The 15,253-nt window shown below is 52.9% G+C and overlaps 1 protein-coding gene across 1 annotated transcript; it reads right to left on the bottom strand.

Annotated features, from left to right (window-relative positions):
• Window positions 1–1,935: 1,935 nt before the first annotated feature.
• LOC122029940 (G-type lectin S-receptor-like serine/threonine-protein kinase At2g19130) lies at window positions 1,936–4,587 on the bottom strand. The gene has a single exon (XM_042589081.1). The coding sequence runs from the start codon at window positions 4,522–4,524 to the stop codon at window positions 2,038–2,040; it is 2,487 nt and encodes an 828-aa protein (XP_042445015.1). The 5' UTR covers window positions 4,525–4,587; the 3' UTR covers window positions 1,936–2,037.
• Between the last annotated feature and the right edge of the window lie 10,666 nt (window positions 4,588–15,253).

The raw sequence follows: 15,253 nt of genomic DNA, 5'->3' as shown, positions 1-15,253 counted from the left end.
TTGACTTCTGACCCTCTTGTGGTCTTGATTTCTAGCCACATCATTTTACTGACCCCACGAGCATGCACCGTATCATCCGTCATCACCCCCCATCAGTCGCTCGTGTAAGCCCTTTCGGAAGTGCCAGATCGACCGAACTTCGTAACGACTTTCCGTCAACCTCAAGGATAGCGCGGCCCGCCTCTATCCGACTCAGCTTCCGGACGGGATCACTGGCCATAGCAGCAACCTCCCTCTCTTCTTCCGCTACCCTCGAACGCCGTCATCCCGGCTACAACCCTTTCTTCCTCCCTCCCATGCTCCTCGCCAGTGTCGGCCGCCACCCCATGCCTTAGCGTCGTCTTCTCCTCCTCACAGTCCTGCCATCACACGGATCCATGCGATGACACGTCAGCTTCTTCTTCTCTCTTCTCCCGACGACCACACTACCACCTTCACCTCTCATGCTCGCCACCACGCGCCGGCAGCCCCCTCTTTTCTAGTGTTCATAGTCGCCCGTCGGCAGCCTCCCCGCCATCAGCGGTATGACGCCAGAGCTCTCCTGTCATCTTCCTCGTTGTGCGCTTTCCGTCGGTCGTCCTCATTACCGTGTGCCTTCGATGTGGATCGGGCCTCCGGACCCTCTCCGCTAGTGGACTCCGATCTGATCGTACTCTGTCTTTGTTGCTTTCTGGCCTTCGAGCCGAGGCTACGTTTTGATCCTCGTATTGTTTGTCTTATGTGGGTGTGTCCGCTGTATCCCGACCTATGTGTCGATATCTTATCCCGGCATGTATACCGGTGTCTTATCCCGATCTGCATGCCGATCTCGTGTCCCGGCCTGCGTGCCAATCTCGTGTCTCAACCTGCGTGCCCATCTCGTATCCCGGCCTACGTGCCGATCTCGTATCTCGACCTACGTGCCGATCTCGTGTCCCGACCTGCGTACCGATCTCGTGTCCCGGCCTGCGTGCTGATCTCGCTTCCTAGTCCGCGTATCATCTTCCAAATCTAGGCCGCATTCAGCTCTGTGCCGCCAGACCCATCTCCACATCCGATTCCCATTTGCCTGCTCTTTCAGGTCACGACAACTCGAGCAACGTCCCATCCGAGGGGGGCCCCCCTGGGCTAGGGTACGTTTTCGTACTCACCTCTCATTTATTTCATGATTATATTATTAGCTTGTTACTCATATGTTCGTTGGATCCGCCTCGAGCCTCGGGGTACCGGGGACCGAGAGGACCCGGTCGCTGGCTGCAGTTAACGTTGACCAGAAGACTTCTGAAGACTTGGTCAACATAGAAGTCGTCTTAGCACACCCCCCCCCCTCTGGGACGTCGCGATTCGGTCAACATTCCATACACCTCGCCTGACGGTCCGTCTGACTCAGATTCCGGACAGGATCAATGAACATAGCACCTCCTTGCTGTTACACTGAAGGGAGTGTCCATAGTTCATTATTCAATCCTCCTTTGAATTTTGTTTTTGCGGGTTGTTGTTTATATATTGGTTGAGGCCTTGATGGTCCGACATGCGCTCTTGCTGGAGGATAACCCGGAGGTCTCATAGCAGTATGTCCAAGAGATCTGTAGGGTGAAACTACTGTACTTGTTGAATAAATTTGTTACTGATTGCTTGATAGTTCTTGGGTTTCTTTCACTAATCTCCTTAAACTTAGATAATCCATTTCAAAACCAGAAGCGACGAGCTTGATAAATAGTTTGAGACTAAGAGGGAATTTGAGACTAAGATAAAATATGTTACCGAAACTGAGAGGGAGGGTCTACTGTTTATCCTTAAATAAGACTTGGACTGTGAAGATGAAAGTATTGATCAGGTTTGATCAGATCTGTGTTTCGCCGAATGGAGTTAACTCTCATTTCAGTCAAGTTTAACTCGTTATGACTTTTGATTGTCAGGTCAACAAAACTCTTGACCTATGCGACCCTGTGAGGGTTGAAGAAAACGCTACGTATAATTTACATCACCGCCAACTCTTTATACATTCGTAAAATACTGCCGTATATTTAGAAACTACAAGTGATGTTCCTGGATCGGTCATGTATCAGCCGAGATGGACGGGACGATGGTTTTCTGATCATACTCGTGGAAGAAATTGATTTCATGGTCGTTTACGATGTCAAGCTGAAGAGATCTTGGAATGGGAGGCATGTCGAGTTGTATGATCCCCTCCAGAACTTGAACAGCTTGCCCCATCGTAGGCCTGTGACTCTCGTCGTCCTGAATGCACCAGCAGGCAAGTTTACAAGCCCTCTCCAGTTCTTCCAACTCGCCTTCTCCTTCCATCGCCAACTTGCTGTCCAGAACCTTCGCCGCCTCGCCGTCCATCAGTTTCATCGCCGCCAGCGTGGGGAAGTAATCGACGCCGTCTTCCGGCGCCATCAGCTCGCGGTTTCTCCTGCCGGATATGATTTCGAACAGCATCATCCCGTAGCTGTACACGTCAGCTTTCGGCGTGATCGCGACGCCGGTCATCCACTCGGGGGCGAGGTAGCCTCGGGTGCCTCTGAACGTCGTCAGGACTCGGCTGAAGTCCCGCCCCACCAGCTTCGCCAGACCGAAGTCCGCCAATTTGGGGATGAACGAAGCATCCAGCAGAATATTCTCCGGCTTGATATCGCAATGGATAATGCATTCTCTGCAATGCTCGTGCAGATAGGCCAATCCCCTCGCTACGCCCATGGCGATTTGGTACCTCGTCCCCCAGCTCAGAACGGCGGAAGTAGCCGCACGGAAGAGGTGAGAGTCCAAGGAACCATTCGGCATGAACTCGTAGACGAGCAGCCTGTTGGATCCTCCAGAGCAAAATCCAAGCAAGCGAACGAGATTGATGTGGTGGATTGTCCCTATCGTGCTCACCTCTGCTCTGAACTGTTTCTCCACCTGTCTGAGGCCCTCGAGCTTCTTCACGGCGATGGCGATCGAGCCTGGTAACGACCCTTTGAACACGGACCCAAAGCCGCCTTCCCCGAGCTTCTCTGAGAAATTCTTCGTGGCGTGCTGCAGCTCCCTGTACGTAAACGGGACCAAAGAACCGTGCGCATTGTTCAAATTCCGGACCATTTTTCTGCTTCGCCGCTTGCGATTCGTGACCCAAATGATCGTGGCAAGAAAAGCAACGAGAATCGCCATGGCAATCCCGACGATGGCCCAAGTTATCTTTCTCTTCTTGTCGCCGTCAGAGCTCTGCAGTTCAGCGGCGGCCAAGCGAAGGTAGAGAGTTCCTCCATCAGACTGTTCGTATTGTTCTTGAACATTAAGCAACTCTCCGCTCCAGACAGAGCACCCGCTCTTGTTGTAGGAGTAGGCAATGCAAGAGCAGTTATTCAGGCAAGTCAACTCACAAGCTTCCAAGCTTACGGCCATGGCCGAAGTATCAGCTCCGCCAGGTAGTCTCACATTCTGCATCTCGAAAAAGCCATCATTCGTGCTGTTCGGTTCACACTGAAGAGGAGCGATCCTCTCGCACCCTGCGCTTCTGTCACCCGAATCCCAATCAGTCCGAGACTCGATCCTGAAACCTCTGACGCAGTCGCAGGAAGATACGGCGATGTCGGCGCCGTTGCACTTAGCGAACGGTCCGCAGAGCCCATACGCCGCGCAGTTGGCTCGAGGCTGGGCCCAAATTAACAGCCATGATTCTAAATCCTCCCTCCATGTGTAGTGTTGGATTTGGCCGGACTCATAATCTATTAAAAATCTCGACATAGTGCCGGGAGTACCGATCGTGTAGACGAAGTAGTTCTCCTCTGTAGTATTAAAGAAATTGAAGCCGAAAGTAAATGGCCGATTCAGTTGGGGAGCGAGCTCGGGAACTAAGCTAAAGGTGTTGCCGTCCCAAAGGCCAGTGGTCCAATACATCCTCGACAAATTCCACAGAAGTTGGAGTTGCAAACTTCCATTAGGACCCATCTCGAACGTGAAGATCCCAGGAGAAGGGTTGACTCTACTCTTCCAAGCAGTGATTCGTCGGGATTTGTTGGTGAGCTTGTTGACCCCGAGTCTGGCTCCAGGGAGCCATGTGTTTGTGGGATGATCAAAGCTCTGCCAGAAGACGAGAGAGGAATTGGATTCATCCCTCAACTGAAGGTTGCCAGTATCGAGGATGACTGCGACAGTGGTGGAGTTAGAGGGGACGGAGGCATTAGTAGACCAAATGATCGAGGAATTGCCGAGGAGCACGAGGTTGCCATCATCAGAAATTCTGAGCTCCGACGTGGTTGGATCAACGATAGGGATATCTCTGTTGGCCACCCAAACCGTAGTGAACTCAGAGATTTTGTTGTACCAGATGCCGATGTAGTAGTAGTTGAGGGAGGAGGAGGTAGCTGTGGGCGTGAAGAAGCCCAATATGAAGTTACCATCGACTGAGGTCACGTTCTGGCTCCCTGAGACAGAATTGTTCCCAGAGATTGTGTCGATCGCCGAGGAGAAGGGAACATCTGCAAAGGAGCACAGGAGGAGAAGACGAAGAGATGAGGACAAGGAGAAGAAGAAGGCAGTCGTGGAACGAGAAGAAGCCATGGCTGCCAAACTGCTCCGGGACTTGGACGAAACCTGAAAGTGGCAGATGGAAAGGCTTAATAATCTGGGGCTGCCGTGATGTACTGACTTTAGTGCTCCGGGTTTCCATGCTCCGGTTTTAATGATACGGGTATAGCTCGAGGGCCTAGTAGAAATTAAAAATGCGGAGAAGGGGTATTTTCATCGACTATTAAGAGCTTTAAGAGTAGTGGAGACGCTATTCTAAGAGGGATGGGATCCTTGGTTCTCTCCTTGATCGGGACAAGGGGATTAATGGAAGGTCATGGCCTCCACCTATTAATATATGAGGGGTCATTGCCCCCCACCAATGTTGATCCCGTCCGAAGACTGAGTCGGACGAAGGCTGGTCGCGGTGGTCTGGTTGTTGACGGAAAGTCGTAGGTGATCCGGCTCCCACGGGTGGCTGACGCTGCTGCAGGACCCTGCGCACACTCAGACAATCTCCCCTCCCACGTTAGAGACCAGAACCCAGGGAAAAAGTCCCCGGATCAGGCCCTCCGACGCTCAAATCAGGTCCTTTCTCCCCAGAAGAAAACAGAGAGCTCCCAAAATGAAAAGTTGTGAAAGGAAAAAATGACGAGAGTGCGCGTACCCACGTACGAGGAATCTCCTCCTTTTTATGCACCCGCCTTGCTTCCAGAACCTGTCATCCTGTCAGAAAACGTTAGACGCTGAGCTTTGTCATATATCCCCGACACCTGTCGCGCTGCTATTGGTCGTGAAGACATCTTCTTGTTTAGGAACCTCCGTCTTTACACAGGAGTTTTGTCTTGTAGTGAAGGACATCTGTCAGGCTGTCATTGGTTATGAGAGCATCTTTTCGCTTAGAAACCTCCGCCTTCGCACATCTCCCTGGTGTGTAATGATTACCCTTCACGGACAATTGTGATGCTTCAACTCCTGCACAGCTTGGCTCATCCTATTTATCGCGGTCTGCATCTACCTCGCACCCTCGACCAGATCCCGCCTCTAAGCGTTACCTGTCAGTTGGGCTAACTTCGACCAGCTCTGCTGCTTCCGACCTGTGAGTCGTGACTTGCACTTCCGGACCTTCAAATCGCAGGCCTGTAAGTCGGGCTACCATTACCCAGCTCTGCCGCTCCTGACCCATGAGTACTTGCTGGCCCTCACCCGTAAGCCCGTAGATCGGGCTGTCTTTGCACAGCTCTGACGCTTTCGACCTCTGAGTTGTGGCCTGTCCCTCGACCATAGGCCTGCCGATCAAGCTGCCCCTGCCCCGCTTGACCGATCCCGACCTGCCTCGCCCGGTTCTGCCGATCCCGCCCTGCGCCCCGTATTCCGCCTGCCACTTTCAACGGCTTCGCCTGCTTGAACAATAAGTTTGCCTGACCTCTGCTTATTCCATATGCTAGCATTTTGACTGCCGAGTCAGCTTGACTATTGACCGCCACGTCTTCCTGACTTTTGACCGCCATATGGCCTTGACCCTTCTCACCCTTTCCTCTTGGGCCCCTCCATTACCAACCGTATCACAAGTCTCCCCCGCAAGTCTAGTCGAAGGAGGACGACAGTCTGACTGACTAGACCTCAGCACATCTCTAAGATCTCAGCATATCTTTGTGACCTCAGCCTATCTCTGTGTCTCTACTTCAGCATATCTCTGCGCGCTCTGATTCCCGCCTCACGCATCAATCTTTGTGTCACGTCGCCTGGGATACCATGCCTCCTTAATTGCTTCGCCAGTCGCTTGGGATACCGTGTCCGCGTAGTTGCTTTGACTTGGCCACCGATCCTCTTTATAAAGAGCCTCACGGTCACTCCTTTACTCTATCCTTCTTCATTCCTGCTCTCCTACTTTCTTCTGCTAACCCTCGTTCTGCCAGCTTCCTTCCCCCGAGATGCATTCTCCTTCCTCTGACGAAGTTGATCAACCGCCCTCCCAAATGCTGATAAATCAACTCACCTCGCTGCTTGCCGCGAGAGAACGCGAACTAGAGCGTGTGTCCCAGGATTGCACTCGCCAGACGGCTGTCCTGCGCTCCATGGAAGCCCAGTATCGTGTTGCGAAGTCTTGCGTGCATTCTGAAAAGGCGAGGAAAGAAGAATGTCAGGCTAGCCTGCAGCGCCAAATCAGCCTCCAAGAACATTTGCAGCGAGAGCATGAGACGGAGTTGTCTCTCCTCCGTGCGTATCTCGACGACAAACAAGACATGATCGCCCGGCAGCAAACAGTCATCGACTCCCTCCACGCGCAACTGGCTCGAGCCTTGAACGCCCAGGGGCTCCTGAGTCCCCAGACATTTCTTCACACGACAGTGCTCATTTTCCATGACCAATCCTTTCCCCGAGTTAAAATTAGCTCAGGCCATAGTTGTCTCAGTGGCTCCTTTGCCGCAAGGCGTTCCCTCTTGTGGCCTTGGCTGTATCACCTGCTTACTGAACTGTGTTGCTGTACTCGTATATCTGTCCTTTTCCGGCATAGTCTTTCCTGCTCAATTTTCATCTAACAAGCATTTTTAGAAACTGGTCCGTATGTAAGAGCTAAGAGTTGCCTCATGATTCCTTTTCATGTATGAATTTTGGATAATAAAACCAACATAGTGCTTGAAAATTAAAACTGCAATAAACGTGCAAAACCTGATTCCGCAGTTAGCATTGATGTTTCAGGGGTAGGGTGGATGGCCTTCCGCATCCCTTGCCCTGCATATTTGCAATTTGCGTAAAATAAAGCTAGATGTAGCTGACCTGATTATTGAAAACGCTCCGCTCGATGTGAGGCATATCCCTCAGAAAGGTAGTCAGGTGTGGGCGCCGAGCTCACTTATGATTTTCGCAAGAGGGTTGATTTTTGATTCCCGTATGGGGTCCGACCTAAAAGGTCGTTGGGCGTGAGGGCAGAGCTCACTTTTGACTCTCGCATGGGAGCCGACCTGAAAGGTCGTTGGTCGTGAGAACAGAGCTCACTTATAACTCGCACTGGGGCGAGAGTCTGGGAATACCGACCTAAAAGGTCGTTGGGCGTGAGCACAAGGCTCACTTTTAATTCTCGCATGGGAGCCGACCTGAAAGGTCGTTGGGCGTGAGAACAGAGCTCACTTATAACTCGCACTAGGGCGAGAGTCTGGGACTACCGACCTAAAAGGTCGTTGGGCGTGAGCACAAGGCTCACTTTTAATTCTCGCATGGGAGCCGACCTGAAAGGTCGTTGGGCGTGAGGACAGAGCTCACTTATAACTCGCACTGGGGCGAGAGTCTGGGACTACCGACCTAAAAGGTCGTTGGGCGTGAGCACAAGACTCACTTTTAATTCTCGCATGGGAGCCGACCTGAAAGGTCGTTGGTCGTGAGAACAAAGCTCACTTATAACTCGCACTGGGGCGAGAGTCTGGGAATACCGACCTAAAAGGTCGTTGGGCGTGAGCACAAGGCTCACTTTTAATTCTCGCATGGGAGCAGACCTGAAAGGTCATTGGCCGTGAGGACTAGGGGTGCAAACGAACCGAATCGAGCCGAATATGCAGAAAAATTTAAGGCTCGAATTCGGCTCGAAATAAGTATATTCGAGTTCGAGCTCGATTCGAAGCTCGGAAAATTCAAAATGTTTGATTCGAGTTCGGTTCGAATTAAGGCTCGGGTTCGAGTTCGGCTCGAAATATTCGAACATGTTCGCGAACTATTCGAATTATTGTTCGAAAATATGTTCGAAAGGCTCGAAATTTATTTATTTAATATATATTTAACTTATATTAATAAATATTAAGGCTCGCGAGCGGCTCGCGAGCGGCTCGAACAATATCATTTGGGCTCGAGTTCGGCTCGAAAAAAAGTTCGAACATGTTCGAGTTCGGCTCGAATTCGATAAATTCGAATACGAATCGAATATTTTTCGAGCCGGCTCGAAAAGCTCGCGAGCCGGCTCGATTCGTTTGTAGCCCTAGTGAGGACAGAGCTCACTTATAACTCGCACTGGGGCAAGAGTCTGGGACTACCGACCTAAAAGGTCGTTGGGCGTGAGCACAAGGCTCACTTTTAATTCTTGCATGGGAGTCGACCTGAAAGGTCGTTGGGCATGAGAACAGAGCTCACTTATAACTCGCACTGGGGCGAGAGTCTGTAGATACTCCGGTCCGAGACCGGTGGCGATGGCGCTGGTCTGAGACCAGTAATGGCACTCCGGTCCGAGACCGGTGGCGATGGCGCTGGTCTGAGACCAGTAATGATACTCCGGTCCGAGACCGGTGGCGATGGCGCTGGTCCGAGACCAGTAATGGCACTCCGGTCCGAGACCGGTAGCGATGGCGCTGGTCTGAGACCAGTAATGATACTCCGGTCCGAGACCGGTGGCGATGGCGCTAGTCCGAGACCAGTAAGAACCCCAAACGGCGAAGGCATAGATGCATTGCTCTTCTTCGCCTTCATTCGTCTCGCCTGTGCCGACCTGATTGCTTTAGTTGATCTGGTCGTTATTGCTAGCTTTGGGCTTACTCATTTGCGTCGCGCTTTTTCCTGCAATTGCATCACGTACGGTATAGAATTAAGAATAGAGGAGGGAGCATAAAAACCTTACTCAACCCCTGGGCCACAGTGCCCTTGCAGCTTATGATGACCCCGCAGTTCCCGCGATGCGCCTGGTTAATTGCTCAGATCCGGGGCTGTCTGGGCAGAGTCACTTGCCCAGCGGATCCGAGCGAGGGACACCCCCACAGGCCTGCTCGCTACTTGTCTGACCTGGCAATCACTCCCGCTGGCCTGCCCTGTCTTATTTGCAACCTTTTTGAATCGCCTGGATTCTGGGGCTTCATGAAACTTCCCGCCTAGTCCTTGAGCCTTTTACGAAGAATACTTCTTTTTTGAGGCCACGCCCCTTCATGATTACCTTGCCTTGTCGATCTTTAATGTGTTTCTTCTCGCGATGACACCTGTCCGACGCCTTTACTGCGCACGCCTCCTGACGCCAGCCTCTGACCCTTTTTTGCACCCTTCAGCGCTTATTTCCCATCAGACGGCGCTGGGGCGCGTTACCCCAAAAGATACTCGGCTCGACTCTCGATGTTTCCTAGGAATGAATGGGCTTTATAAACCCTAAAGGCAGTCCGCTTTCCTTACTTCGACGCTTCGCTATCCTCCTTCCTTCGTTTGCGGCCGTTTCTTGCAGTGCAACTCCTCGTTCTCCTGCTTGAGCCCGACCTGTGACCCCTCTTGTCTTCCTTCCCTTCGCCTGCTTACTCCTCATGATCATGGATGGTAAGGAACCCTTCTGGTATTCCCGTTACATCTCTGATTTAGACCATCACGACCTGTCTTCACTGCAATCCAATCTAGGGCTAGGCGCCGCATATGAGTTTCATCTTCCCTCGCCAAATGAGCATCCCTCTTCTCCTCCCGAGGGGTTTATCACCGTTTTTAGGGACTAAATCTTAGGTGGTCTTCGCTTTCCTTTGCATCCTTTTTTCTCCGAGTTGAGTCAGTATTGCGGTATTGGTATCTCTCAGTTCGCCCCTAATGTATTCCGAGCGGTCTACGGAACCATCATCTTGTGCCGCATTTATCAAATCCCCTTGACCGCTAGACTATTCCATCACTTCTATTCCTTCCGGCGAGCCGAAGCAGGGGTATTCAACGTTCAGGCCAAGCCGGGCCATAAGTTTTTTGATGACCTACCTTCTTCCAATAAAGGCTGGAGGTCTCGCTTTTTCTTCCTCAAACCCCCCGTCCCCTTAGCCGGGCCTTCTCAATGGCGTCCCCTCCTCGCTTCGGACTTCCCTTCGCATGTCCATGAACCTGACTGCTCCGCGGCTATGGACAAGCTGAGAGGTGTTGTTGTTCGCCTGTCTGTGCTGATGCTAGAAGGCATTCTGCACGCTTTTGGCCTTAGTCCTATCCCCACAGAAATCGGAGCTCCTTTTGGTAAGTTGTTATCTTTTTGTATACCGCTCTTCGCTAACTGAGGTGTTTTTTCTTCTTATTTTTGTAGTGGCTGCCATCCTCCGTTCCTTTGCCAGTCAGGAGACACCCTCGGTGGCCGTTCTGCAAGCTCTGAATGATGAGCTAACACCGAGTCTACCTTCTGATCCCGCCGTCGCCGCCGGTTCGCAGCTTTCGGAACCCCGGACTTCTGATGCGGAGGACGCCCCGATGCTCGCAGAGCTACCAGCCCCCAGCCCTGTAGACTCAGCCCTACCCCGCACCTCTGATCAACCTGCAGCTGAGCCATCGCCCGCAGGACCAGTGCCTTCTCTCCCTCCAACTATGAAGCTGCGCCTTACGCGCAAGGGCAAGAGAACGGTCCCGGTCACCGCAACTTCTCCTCCACCTCCTCGCCGTCAACGCGTAGTGATCGTTTCCTCTCCCGCCAGGTCCTCGGACACGGGTTCGACCCAAGAGACAAGCTTAGCCCAGGAAAAGGCCTCTGATCTGGAGGTGGCAGACCCGCCATCGGACCTGACTGCTCCGCTGCCAATCCAGAGTATATCACCTGCCCCGCCTTCGTCCTCTGGCGATCAGCCCCCGGACTCACTGGTTCCCTCTGCCTCTCCTCTTCTTGCGCCTCCGAGCTCGACCCTGCCGACTCTGGAGCTGCCATCCGCAGACCTGGCCTTTGAGGCTTCTTGGAGGCTTCCCTCAGAGACCGACCCGGCCTACGCATCCGCTGTCGACCCATCTCCTATCTTTGGTAGGGTCGATTTCTATGGGGACTTGGCTACCTCCTGGCAATCAGCCAATCGGCAGTTCTGGGAGAGCAATTCCCCTTTGGAGGAGCTTGATCAAATTGCTCGCTCCCTGGTAGCGGTAAGCTCTTTCTCTCCTTCTTCCTGGTATCCGTGTGTTTCTGTAACCCCCTTTCTCTTCTTCCGGCCACTTGCAGACCTGCTCCGCGAGTCTGAGCGCCGTGCAACGAGCGGCCGAGTTCAGCGAGAGCTTCAGGAACTGGAGCACCCTGCGGCTTCCTCAGCTCCTCCTGAGCCTTCTCTCGGAAGCTTAGATGCTTATCTGCGTGCCGTCGGAGAATCTGCGGCCTCTGCTCTGGCCATTTCCCATGCCGCCTTCGATAAACTTCAACAGTTGGAGGCGGCTTTGAAAACAAGTGAGTCTTCCTTGGCTTCGGAAGCGGATCATCATCAGGCGACCCTTCCTGAGCTGAAAGCCAAAAAGGCAGAGCTGCTCTCCCAATCAGAGGAGTTGACGCTGCTACGACAAGGTCAGGAGCTTCTGCAGACGGGGTTGGCCGATGCCCAGGCCCTAGCTAGTGCTGCCGCTGGCCGAGAAGCAACCATGCGGACTCAGTGGGAAACTTGTCAAGCCACTTCGAATCCTTGCGAGCGGAGTTGTCGAAGGCCCAGGAAGCAGTGTCTCAAGGCCAGAGCGACTTGTCCGTGGCGCGCGCTGAGGCTGCGGAGAACAAAAACAGTTTGGAGGTGTATAGAGCCGGCGAATCAGAGCGGCTGAAGGCCTACAGGCTAGCCTATGTCAGATCCTCCTTTTTCCTCCAAAAGCTAGGGCGTTGGATGGTCGTGCTGCTGTGTCATGGAGCCGCTGGCGGGGTCAGACAGGCCTTTAAGCAAGGTTTCCTACGCTCGGCACCTCCTGCCACCTTCTTGGACACAGCTCGCCTAACCAGGGAATTGCCGCCGGAAACCTTCCCTTCCTTCGAAGCGGATGAGGGACTCTTCCTCTTGGAGGCTCCTCCCCCTGCGGCCGATCAGGCTCCCATGGATGTTTCTGCCCGGGCTCTGCCTGCTGCTGTTCCTGAAGCGTCTGCAGATCCTTCGTCTTCCGACGTAGTGCCAGCCGACCCCGGGCTCCTTCCGCTGGCCTCCGTTGATTCTGCGCCTTCTCCCCCGGATGTCGTATGATGAGCGATGTGTTGTAATGTTATGTGTCGATGTTGAACCTTCCGTGATTTATACTTATTCGCGTAGTCTTACTGAACTGTGGATGGCTGTACTTAGCTTGCTCTTGCTTATTTTGCCTTTGTTACGTCGCTCTCCTCCCAATAGTCACTTTTATACCGAGCCTGGCAAGGGCCAGTTTTCACCTTTTGTCTTTGACGCGTGTTCATGCAGTTCGCTGATCTGCTCCACCTTTCTTTCTGATGGCCGCTTCCGCCCACCTTTGTCCTCACGAGGCAATCGCTTGTCCGGCGAAAAGTTGGCTGAACTGAGCGTGCCCCTTTTTCCCCTTTTTTCTCTTTCCTCTTTTTTCGTACCTCATGAGGCGCCTCGTGCCTCGAGCCTTTGCCTTTCCTATAATGCCCTCTGGTTATATTCTCGAGGCTCATCGCAGAGCGCTCCCTATCTATTTTCGCCCCTGTATCCACCATCCGTTGTTAACGTACGAAAATATCCTTCCTCCACCATACCTATAAATATCTTCTTCCTCTTGCCTTCCCTTAGGATTCGCCGCCACCACGGAGCACCCAAACGTCGCTGCTGCCGACTGACTTCCTCCGAGACTTTGCCGCGATCCTTCTTCTTCTCCAAGCCTCTCCTTTTCGCTTGTTCTTTTTATCACCTGAGAGAATCTCTTTTGCAATGACTTCTCCTTCTTGGATCTCCTTGTTGGCGGAGCACTTCCCAGACGCTTCGTCTTTCGCCGAGTTGGATTGGGATGACCTACGGTACACTTATGAAATCCCTACTAGCTTCCAACCTCTCATCCCTACTAGTGTGAACCTGTACTTCGATCCTCCGCCTGGTTATTGTACTTTCTTTACTGAACAATTTGTATCTGGCCTCCGTTTACCCCCCACATCCTTTTTTGTCTGGAGTGTGTCGCTATTTCAAGATCCCCCTAGGTCAGCTAACTCCCAATTCCATAAAGATTTTATGTGGCTTTGTCATACTCTGCGAAGTTTGTGAGATTTCCTAGTCAGCCCCCCTTTTCACTGCTTCTTTGCTCTTGCTCGGCACGCTGACGGTCTTTTTTATTTCCAAGCCCGCAGTCACACTGCTTTCTTCTCTTCTCTCCCTCCTCCCAGTGCTAACTGGAGGAAAAAGTTCTTTTTTCTCCTGCTTCCAGAGGAAACAGACTGGCCCATGTATTGGCAACCTGAGCTGCCTCTAACTCCGGCGCTGGACGAATTCCACATGGACCTCCCCTATGCTACCGCTGCCACTCGAATGGAGGACTGGCGCTTGAATCTGATAAGACTGCTATCTGAAGACCTACTTTCTTTCTTCAGGCTGAGCCACTCTACCTCTGACACACCGCGCTCCTTAGGTAAGTTCGTGTTGAGTGCCTCCTTTCCGATCACTTTCCCTGTGAGAATGACTTCTCGTGTTGGCGCTTTCAGCTGAGGCTTTGCATCGTGCGTCGGAGGTTCTGCCTCTACCCCTCGATGATCTGGAAATAATGCGGCGCGGTCGGGCAATCTTGGATAGGAGGCTACTCCCTCATCTTGGATCCGCCTCATTCGGGGCGGTGACTCAGCCTGCTCCCAGCCCTGCCTCGCACGCCGCTTCTCCTTCGCCTGCCGCCTCAAGCCGAGGTTGGGGTCGTGATCTAGCCGGTCGTCCGGCCAGACGCGTCTTCCGAGGAGCCCCCCGGGGCTCCAGACGTGGTCGTGCAACTCTTCATCGCGCAGGTCTAAGCTCATCCGGTCGGGGCGCCACAGACAGGGGTGCGGCAGCCTCTTCACAGGGTCAGCCTCGCTCTGATGACTCCGACTCTGATAACCAGCCCCTGCTTCACAGGCGGCGCCGAAGACCAGGTCTGACTTTATTAACGCTTGATTCTGTCCCTTATACTACCACATTGCCCCTTGTTGCCGTCGTGACTGGCTCTGACATCACTTCCCTCTTTATTTTTGCTTTCTTTATCTGGCAGCTTCTCCCAACCCCTACAGGGGACGACCAGCTGCGTTCCTCTCTTCCCCTGCTACTGCAGAGGAAGACAGCCCAGGCGATCATCGAAACCCCCGCCAACTGAGCCCGTTCCCGAGCCACCTCCCGCTCCTCCTGGTGCTGACGCCGGCCCTTCTCAACCTTCCTCCTCCACCCGCCATCGTTACAGGACCGCCATCCCCTCTGAAGCTGCTCTAGCTCGGCGGTCCGATGCCCATACGAGCCTTCTGATGATGAAAGGCTGCCTCGGCAGTTTGTGGGCAGAGAGCATGGATCAAATGGGTAACGCACCGCCGTTAGTCCAGATGGATAGGTTCTCGAAGTCCTGGGCAAAAGTACGTACTCCTCACCTTACCCTTGCTATTGTATTGCCTTAACTGAAGGTTATATCTTCGGCCCAAACTCACGCAGAATCTTTGGTGCTGAACCAATCCTTCCACACCCTCCATCATGAAAGCAAAGAGCTCAGGGAGAGAGTCTCCGAATTAGAGCTGCAACTGAACGACCCTGCCCAAGCCAGTTACACTTTGCGGGCGGAGATTCAAGCCCTAACCAATCAGACCGACCGTCAGAAACGGTCCCTGACACAGGTGAAAGATGAGCTCCGAGCTATGAGGGAGGAGAGGGTTGCATCTGAGGCAGGGTATCAGCAACAGCTAGCCCATCAGGCTCAGGAAATACAGTCCAAGGATACTCTTCTGCAGGAGAAGAACAATAAACTGGAGGCTCAGGCGGCACAGTTGGAGACTCAAGGGGCTGAGCTAGAAGCCCTCAGGGCGGAACTATCCCAGTCTCGGGTGGCTTTGACAGGAATATCCACTGCTCTGTCGGTCTATCAAGAAGGAGAGGCTGATCGTTGCCTGCGAAGTCGAAGGTCCTATCTGAGCTCTCCTGAATTTTTATCC

Source organism: Zingiber officinale, chromosome 10B, assembly GCF_018446385.1.
Source record: "Zingiber officinale cultivar Zhangliang chromosome 10B, Zo_v1.1, whole genome shotgun sequence".
NCBI classification, from domain to species: Eukaryota; Viridiplantae; Streptophyta; class Magnoliopsida; order Zingiberales; family Zingiberaceae; genus Zingiber; species Zingiber officinale.
The sequence above is the reverse complement of the archived record's forward strand: the minus strand, read 5'-3'. Positions and strand labels throughout refer to the sequence as shown.

Excerpts from the sequence above, each read along its gene's own strand:
- LOC122029940 (XM_042589081.1), bottom strand. The coding sequence starts at position 4,524 with ATGGCTTCTTCTCGTTCCACGACTGCCTTCTTCTTCTCCTTGTCCTCA.